The sequence below is a fragment of the Zootoca vivipara genome, chromosome 8, assembly GCF_965207765.1.
Source record: "Zootoca vivipara chromosome 8, rZooViv2.hap1.1, whole genome shotgun sequence".
NCBI lineage: Eukaryota > Metazoa > Chordata > Lepidosauria > Squamata > Lacertidae > Zootoca > Zootoca vivipara.
In genome coordinates this window covers 84,051,068-84,060,573 of record NC_142591.1, presented here as the reverse complement: position 1 = coordinate 84,060,573, position 9,506 = coordinate 84,051,068, and the positions used below count along the sequence as shown (strand labels likewise).

The 9,506-nt window shown below is 45.8% G+C and overlaps 1 protein-coding gene across 1 annotated transcript in view; it reads right to left on the bottom strand.

The window, feature by feature from the left end:
- Positions 1-306: 306 nt before the first annotated feature.
- LOC148684925 (adhesion G protein-coupled receptor B1-like) overlaps positions 307-9,506 on the bottom strand; it is a 93,913-nt gene continuing 84,713 nt past the window's right edge. The window contains exons 7-9 of the mRNA XM_088676420.1: positions 9,231-9,395; positions 4,766-4,867; positions 307-350 (exon numbers count right to left, since the gene is read on the bottom strand). Of these exons, the coding sequence (XP_088532546.1) occupies positions 307-350; positions 4,766-4,867; positions 9,231-9,395 (311 nt within the window). The remainder of the gene's footprint in view (positions 351-4,765; positions 4,868-9,230; positions 9,396-9,506) is intronic.

The window sequence follows — 9,506 nt, the reverse complement described above, 5'->3', positions numbered from 1 at the left end:
TTAACCTGAAGCGAACTTTCCCATTGAAAGTAACGGAATGTGGATTAATCCATTCCAGACGGGTCCGCGGAGTTCTTAACTTGAAAGTACTCAAACCGAAGCATACTTAAACCAAGGTATGACTAGTTACAGGTAGGTAGCCGTGTTGGTCTGACGTAGTCGAAACAAAATTAAAAAAAATTTAAGGGGCTGCTGGAAGGAGTTTTTTTTATTTTGTTTCGAGGTATGACTGTACTTTAAAATAAATAATAATAGCAAGCACAATAAAAGTAATAAAATATGCCAGGCCCACAGTAGGCAGCCTCCCTACCTTCCTGTATCCACAGTAAAGCCCAGGCCCCCCAGGAAGGCTGCAAAGTGCAGACCATAAGAGAGCTGAATTGTAGAATGAAAGAAGGGACACCCACAAACACCCCAGGCCACCTACACTGTAAGGTAAGCATGCACACACGAGCAAACACAAAACACTCTGCAGCCCACCCTGCAAGATAAGGCCACTAGCCCATATAGGTCAGCACCCTGTCTTCATAGTGGCCAACCAGATGGCCCTAAGGGAAACTGGCATGCAGGATCCGAGTGCAAGTGCAAGAAGAAGAAGAAGGGTTTGGATTTGATATCCCGCTTTATCACTACCCGAAGGAGTCTCAAAGCAACTAACATTCTCCTTTCCCTTCCTCCCCCACAACAAACCCTCTGTGAGGTGGGTGGGGCTGAGAGACTTCAAAGAAGTGTGACTAGCCCAAGGTCACCCAGCAGCTGCATGTGGAGGAGCGGAGATGCAAACCTGGTTCCCCAGATTACGAGTCCACTGCTCTTAACCACTACATCACACTAGCTCTCTCCCCTCCTGTGGTTTCCAGCAACTGCTTTCAGAAGCATCGCTGCCTCCACCCGTAGAGGAAAAACACAGCCATGGTGGCCAGAAGCCAACAATAGCCCTCGCCTTCCATGCATCTCTCTTTTAAAGCCACCCCAATTTGGTGGTCCTCTAAGCTGGTGGTTTCCTCCTTCCCTTTGCTCATTTACAAATGCTCTTTCTTTCCTCGCTGATTGATGGAGAAGAGTTGGGGAGCGGAGGGAGGAACTCAGGAGAGATTTTTGGCTTGACAACACGCGCAGCCCATTGATTACAGGTGGACACACATCATTGCTTGTTCAAGAACCACATGGGAGAACCTATAGTCAGGGAATAAATATTCAGCAGCAACAACATCTTTGGGAACCAACCGGCAGTTATTCATCATCTTGGCAAGAGGTAGTGTCCACTGCCTTCCATTACTCTTGTCTCTCCTAATTTAGAGTGATCCTCTGGTTTGGCAGTTCCCCACCTTTGGGACCCACAAGCTAAAGTGGTGGGGCGGGATGAAGCAAATGAGGCCACCTTACCTGACCCCTTCCTTGCCATGGAAGTGGACACACGCTCTCCCCATCAAGAGCCCCCAGAGGGAGCCGTTTTCACCAACGCCACAGCAGGGCATCTCATTCGGAACCGTTCAGCAATTCATCTTCAGGACACGGTTCCGAAATGCCAGCTGCTATCCTGGCACATCTTCCAGGTTAGAGGTCCAGAGAAGGCAGCATTGGCACAAATAAGCCACAAGATTGTGGCCAGAGCTTCTGCTCCACAGGCACAGCAGCCAGAAAGACACATCTCAGTTTTTTGCAAGAACAAAGTGTCTACTTTCAGTCGCAGGGCAAGTTCACATTGAAAAATTCCTCTGAGTGTTCTGCCCTGGTGCCCAGTTTTCTGAATCCTGTTTGCTTCAGACACACTGCACTGAAAGAATCCTGAGAACTGTGAGGGATAAACTATAGCTCCCAGGATTATTTTCCTTTTTGAGGGGGTATGATGTGCACACAGCCTAAGAAACAAACTTTGAGAAGAATCTCTGCTGCTATGGAAGTGGCTGTTTTTTGGCTCGCATCTCCCTTTTGCCATTGCAGGGAGTGACTTAAAGAGTTTCCATTCATTTGTGACTTTAATCAGATCAAGATTCAGATCTTAGAATCATAGAATCATAGAATCGTAGAGTTGGAAGAGACCACAAGGGCCATCCAGTCCAAACCCCTGCCGAGCAGGAAACACCATCAAAGCATTCTTGACATATGCCTGTCAAGCCTCTGCTTAAAGACCTCCAAAGAAGGAGACTCCACCACACTCCTTGGTAGCAAATTCCACTGCCGAACAGCTCTTACTGTCAGGAAGTTCTTCCTAATGTTTAGGTGGAATCTTCTTTCTTGTAGTTTGAATCCATTGCTCCGTGTCCGCTTCTCTGGAGCAGCAGAAAACAACCTTTCTCCCTCCTCTATATGACATCCTTTCATATATTTGAACATGGCTATCATATCACCCCTTAACCTTCTCTTCTCCAGGCTAAACATACCCAGCTCCCTAAGCCGTTCCTCATAAGGCATCGTTTCCAGGCCTTTGACCATTTTGGTTGCCCTCTTCTGGACACGTTCCAGCTTGTCAGTATCCTTCTTGAACTGTGGTGCCCAGAACTGGACACAGTACTCCAGGTGAGGTCTGACCAGAGCAGAATACAGTGGTACTATTACTTCCCTTGATCTAGATGCTATACTCCTATTGATGCTATACTCCTAGATGCTATACTCCTATTGATCTTGTTTGTTTTTGCAGTATTTGACCACTAAACTTCCATTTGTAATTCAGGGAGTGTGTGCAGATGAACTGAGAGGACCATGGACTGCATTTGTCCATGCATTTAATTAGCTGGTGAGTAGATCTCCAATTGACAGCAGATTCTAGCCCAACTGGGTCCTCCTTGCATTGGTGCCCACACAGAGGCCAAATGCAGAGATAGTGGAGGCCAACTAATCCGTTGTGCCAGCACAATGATTTTTAGCTGTGCATGTAACAACAACTCTAGTGTAACTGTTTAGCAGGATGCAACCGCTAGCCACTGCTTGAGTCAGGAGTGGGAGATGGGGCTAATAAATAATAATAATAATAATAATTTTATTATTGATACCCCACCCATCTGACTGGGTATCCCCAGCCACTCTGGGTGGCTTCCTACAAAATATTAAAAATGCAATACAACAACAACACTGTCCAATCTCTCGGCCTCCCTTCCCATGCTCTCCCCGGGGAGGTTCGGCTTGAGCCTTCATTATACACCTTTGGGCACCAGGTGAAAACGTTCCTTTTTAACCAGGCCTTGGGCTGACTGACATCTGCTGCCCTTTTAAAATGTGCTGTGGAAGGCAGGGTTATCGGGTTGCCATTGATTTTGTTTTTTTATGACCTCTTTTGTGTTTTTTATATTGTAATTTTATGCTGTGAACCGGCTTGATTTCTATGGGCATAGAGTGTTATATAAACCGTTTCTCAGTTTGGTCCCTTTACATGTTTTTGTATGCTTTTGTAGTATTTTATGCTTTGTGACTGGCTGTTATTTTTATTGATTATAGACTAGCAATTCTTTATTGTAATTGATAAGTGTAAACTGTTTAATTATTATTTGCTTATATTTAAATTTACTGTTCACTACAGTTTACTATCACACACACACACACAGTGGTACCTCGATTTACAAACACCTCAGGTTACAAATGCTTCAGGTGACAAACTCCGCTAACCTGGAAGAGTTACCTCAAGTTGAGAACTTTGCCCCAGGATGAGAATGGAAATTGTGTGCCGGCGGCACAGCGGCAGCAAGAGGCCCCATTAGTGAAAGCACGCTTCTAGTTAATAACAGTTAATAACAGTTAACAGTTAAGAACGGACCTCTGGATCGAATTAAGTTTGTAACTAGAGATACCAGTGTGTGTGTGTGTGTGTGCGCGCGCGCGCATTTTCAGGTTTACAAACAGCAACAGAAAGAACAATTAAAACATAATCAATATGATACCTTTGACTTCCCTCCTCCTTTTTATCCTTATACCAAAGTTTGTCCCCGGAATCTCCTCTCTTACTCCAATTTTAGCATCTTTAAACACTCCCTACTTCATCAAGTTTATGTCAGTCCTACTAATGATTTTAATTGTTTACTATATTTTTTCAAACATGTGATATACTTTCCCCATTCCTTATTAACATTTTATTCTTCCTGGTTCCTAATTCTTCCAGTCAGTTTTGCCATTTCAGCATAATTTCATCCGCCAATCTTCCCTGGTAGGGACTTTATTTTCTTTCTGTCTCTGAGGTAGCAAAGTCTGGGCAGCTATAGTAGGTTTACTCTTATATTCTAATGGATTATTGAATATTGCTTTATTTGGTAGAAGTTGTTTATTTTAAAGTTATTTTGACTTTTTTGCATTGGATCAGATTGTTTGATCTTTGCTATTGTTGTTTCTTCAGCTTGCAAAATGCCTTGTGTACAGCAATATAGAAAGGCAGTATACAAGTTAAAAGTGAAATGAACATGAAATAATAAAAATAATAAACATTATTAAAATGTGTGTGTGGTGGGGAACTCTGTACCCACTCATAGATAAACAGAAATTCAAGAGAAATGGAAGAGAGAACAAAGGAACCACAAAGACGCAGCTTCATACTATCTGAGAAACACATAGGGAATGGATTGGGTCCCATGGCTATGAAGTCATGTGGAGGGGAGCTTACTGTCATGAACTCGAATCCAGAACCAGGGAGCCATGAACCACTTTTCTGACAGTGTCCTATGTGACCTTGCAAGAGATCCAGGGCTACAGTCATTTGAGGTGTTAAGATGCCATCTGGAGACCTAGGTTCCCATCGCCATAGAGAAGAGAAGGACCACGTCAGGCCACCACTACTTACCTGTGGCGTTCCGGGGACATCGAACAGCTGCAGATTCTCCTCCTGGAGTCTCCTTCCAAATCACAGAAGCAAAGTTATCTTCGTCACAGATTTCATGGGGCTCTGGAAAGGAAGAAAGGAGGTGGCTGAATTTAGTACATCTGCTGAGACGAAGGAAGGAAGGAAGGAAGGAAGGAAGGAAGGAAGGAAGGAAGGAAGGAAGGAAGGAAGGAAGGAAGGAAGGAAGGAAGGAAGGAAGGAAGGAAACTAAAGGGGAAGATGGATGAGCCTAAAAGAAAAGGTGGGTTGGCAGTGGTGAATGAGAACAGCCATCTGTTATACCAAGTAATCTCAGAATTAAGAACTGTTTAAGTAGAGTATGGTTTAAACAAACAAACAAATAAACACAAACATATATGGATACTAGAAACTTAGGAAGTTTGCTAGATCTCCGCAAATCTACGAAGGGGGACATGGGTGGCGCTGTGGTCTAAGCCACTGAGCCTCTTGGGCTTGCTGATCAGAAGGTTGGCGGTTCGAATACCTGCGATGGGGTGAGCTCCCGTTGCTCTGTCCCAGCTCCTGCCAACCTAGCAGTTTGAAAGCATGTAGATAAATAGGTACCGCTGTGGCAGGAAGGTAAGCAGCATTTCTGTGGCACACTCTAGTTTCCTTCACGGTGTCCCATTGCGCCAGAAGCGGTTAATAATGCTGGCCACATGACCTGGAAAGCTGTCTGTGGACAAACGCCGGCTCCCTCGGACTGAAAGCTAGATGAGCGCCGCAACCCCATAGTCGCCTTTGACTGGACTTAACCATCCAGGGGTCCTTTATCTATACCATTAGCTATGACAGCTAAATGAAACCATCTTGTGTGTGTGTGTGTGTGCATGTGAGTATTCACACACATACACAGACAAGTTTCATGTCCTGCTTGCAAGCTTTCGATAGGCCAGCAGTGGGAAGCTGCTGCCTTGCAGGTGTTTCTGGACTATAACTCCCATCACCCTTGATCATTGGCCAAGCTGGCTGGTTCTGATGGGAGTCGGGGTACAATTAAACCCAGAGACCCCCAGGCTCCACATCACATCTGCCATTGGAATCTGGTTGTCACTGTGGGAAACAGAATGCTGATCGAGATAGATCTTTGGTCTGATCCGGCAACGCACTTCCTCCATCCGCACCCCTAAAAAACCCTGTGCAAATACACTCACGGATATGCCTGCGGTGATTCTTTCATTCCGAATCTGAGAGAAAGCTTGGAGCACACACAAAGGAACCCGGCTCCCGGCCTGAGTAGCACAACCCTTTATGTGGAAAAGTTATTTATGGGGCATAAAGCAGTGAAAGCTGTCATTGGGGTGTTAAAGTCATTTCTCACCACTAAACACAGGGAGGAGGGGGGGCATATATTTCACAGCTTTCAATTACATTTTCTATTTTATTGGGCATGTAAACTTGTAAACAGGGTGGGAGCATACATAGTCTGGGTGGAAATGGAAGAGAAAGAGCCAAGGGAATGACAGGCAAGGATAAGCCCTAGCAGCTTCTTATGGAAGTCCCCATCTCGTAGAATTTGACACTGGGCCGCAGCAGGATTCCACCAGGCCAGGAACGATGTGCCAAAGAAATGGGCATCTAAATGGCGCAGGAGCAGCTGGTGGTGGGTTGGAATCAATGATCCTGACCGCCGCTGCAATTAGTCAGTGTCTAGCCAGCAAGGTTGACTTCAGAAGGTCACAGAGCACAGTTTCAGTGTGTGGGTTGCTGCTATCCAAAACAATTAGTCAAGGCCGAGCACCCAGCCTTGGTGGGTAATGGACTTGACATCAGCACTTGAACTAGAAATATGCTCTGCTCAAGACTGGGGATGCAGCATGATGAGTTGTGCCATGGTTTCCACCCACCCACATTCTTGGCTGCATTTGGAATTGGGGGTGCGGTCTTTCAAACTTACCATGAAACTGACCAGCACAGGGACCGGGGGCATCTTCACACATTAGTCTCAAGGCAATAAACAGATATATAAGCTCCACTGTCAAACAGCTCTTGCCACCAGCAAGTTCTTCCTGATGTTTAGTTGGGAGTCTGCTTTCGTGTCATTTGAATCTATTGGTTTGGGTCCTGCCCAATGGAGCACCAGAAAAACAAGCTCCTGTTTTGTACTGTTTGTCCCAGTTCCACCATGGATGAGCTCTGACTCTTGACTTGACTGACCAAATCTGACTGAAGTCAAGGCGCTCCTCAAAGTGTTGCTGCTTGCTTGGCTTCTCTGTCTGTGGCAGAATGCCTTCCTCTCTGCGGCAAAAGCAGTGGGGCAGACGAGCAGGCAGAGTGCCTCCTCTTGCCCTGCCGCTGCTTGAAGCAGCCGCATCACCCTGCCTCATGCATGGGCCGGCTCTGGCTGGCTCCCTCTTCCATGTGGCAACCCTTCAGATATTGGAAGATGGCTACCATATCACCTCTCAGTTTTCTCTCCTCCAGGCTAAACATACCTGTCAGGGGATTGTTGCGGCTACTCCCGAGTAAACACGCCCAAGTCCGTTCTGTCTTTAACGGTTTTATTGTGCATAGTATTTACAGTGCAGAGAAAGTGGAAAACATGACCTCCTAGTCACTCGCAGAATCCGGCAATGGCAGCCTTCTGCTCCGGGGCCAGCATAATAGCTTGGGCACCTCGAAACGCCGCCCTCTAACCTTGTGTTTGGGTGCGTGCCTCAATTCGGACGCTGGAAGCGGCTGTGTTCCCTCTCCTACTTGTTGGTTGGAGTTTGTGCAGGGGCTCTGATACATGGCTGAGCCATGCCTCCTCCACTCCGCCCCCATCCTCATTTCCTCCCCCTGACCCGCTGCTGCCGCTCTCGGTGGGCAAAGCGCTGGTCAGGATGATGGGGGGGAGGATCCCTGAAGGGAGGTCCCCTGACAATACCCAACTCCCCAACTCCTTCCACCAAGAGATAGCTAGGTAGCTAGATAGATAGAGAAAATATGTAAAATAAGTATGAAGTTTGAGAAATGTGATTTTTTAAAAAATGCATGTTTTGACACAGCTCAAATTTTCATTTTGGAAAAAGAAAGAAAGAATGTGGTTTGTTTTGGAAGCAGGACAAAAGGGAACAAGGAATTAAAATCATTCACAACTGAGCGGAATGCAAGGTGGCCGATCTGTCTGTCCTTAAAAAGGAAAGGTAAAGGACCCCTGGATGGTTTAGTCCAGTAGTCCTTAACTAGCTCAGTATTAGCTGTGGTGCTGGGCTAAGAAGGAGATCAGCTCTGCAACCCTCTTTCTACATTCTGCTTGCAACTGATATGCAGGAGCCAACCACCAGAGGCTTGTCCTCAATTTCACCCTTTCAACTTTCCCTCCTTTGCTCAAGTACCTTCCCGGGAAACAAGGCATGACACTTTGTATTAGGGATGCTCATTAGAAATGCATTTCACCACCTTGCCTGAGAGTGTGGGAGTGCTCTCTTTCTCAGGAGGGGATAACACGATCCCTGTAATTTTTAATATCCCTTTGTAACAAAAGCCATTTTACAAAAGGAAGCACACAGCACTGGGAGAATTTAACATCTAACCCAATTACGCTCAATGGCTTCCCTCCTTTTTATGAAAACCAAATTATGTTGATATTTGATGTTCTTCCTCCTCCCCTTCTCTCTAGGGCGAAATATGAATGCAATTGTTTTTAGGCATTGATCTGACGGCTACAGGATCTAAATGCCCATACTTGTCAGGCATTTAGGCCAAAGGCTGGCCAGGAATCTTGAAGGCGAACAAAGGCCAACAATAGCCAGATTAATTCTTGTTATTTTGCTGCTGCATCTATCTATCTATTTTGAGGCCCCTTCTATCAATCATCATCATCATCATCATCCAGACGCATGTTGGATGAAGACCATCAGCTTGATACCCTGAGAGGGAATCACACACCCTCCCCAGGAGAAAATCAAAATAAAAAAAATCCTTCAGTAGCACCTTAAAGACCAACTAAGTTTATATTTTGGTATGAGCTTTCGTGTGCATGCACACTTCTTCAGATACACTAGAAACAGAAGTGTCAGACCCTATATATATATATATACAGAGGGTGGTGGGGGTGGGAGGGAATGGGAGATGGGCTGATGGGAGTGGTAAACCTGTAGATGGCTGTTAATGGCTGCTGATGGCTGCAATTAGTCCTGGGCTGAGGTGCTAAAGAAAGCTTGATCATGCATAATGAGATAAGAATCCGATATCTCTATTCATCCCAGGTGCTTCCATGGTTTTAAGCTTGGTAATGATTTCCAATTCAGGAACAGACTGGAAAGGGAAGTTGAGGGGCAGCAATGCCACTCACAGGGAAATATGCAGGTTTTTTTTTAGTCCAACCCCCTTCAGTGCAGGATCCACAGCTAATGCACAGTTTTAAGTAGGATATAAGAAGTGTCTGCTTGATTAGGCCAATGGCCCATCTAGTCCCTCATGTCCTGCAGAAATCTCTTACCTGGACATCTCTTCTCGTTGCATTGCTTGTACTCCTCTTTGGGTCCTTGACATGCGTCTCCTCCATAGAAAGGGCCGTAGCAGGAACGGTCACGTTTCTGCGTTCCACCTCCACAAGTGGCGGTACAGCTCCCCCACGGGCCCCACACTTGCCACTTCCCATCCACTGGAAGAGAAAGAGAGAAAAGGGAGAAATTGTAATGTAGGATTCATAGTCTCCCTTCCAATTTGAAACCATACCAGACCCTGCCTAGCTTTGCAAATGTGTGAGCAGTTT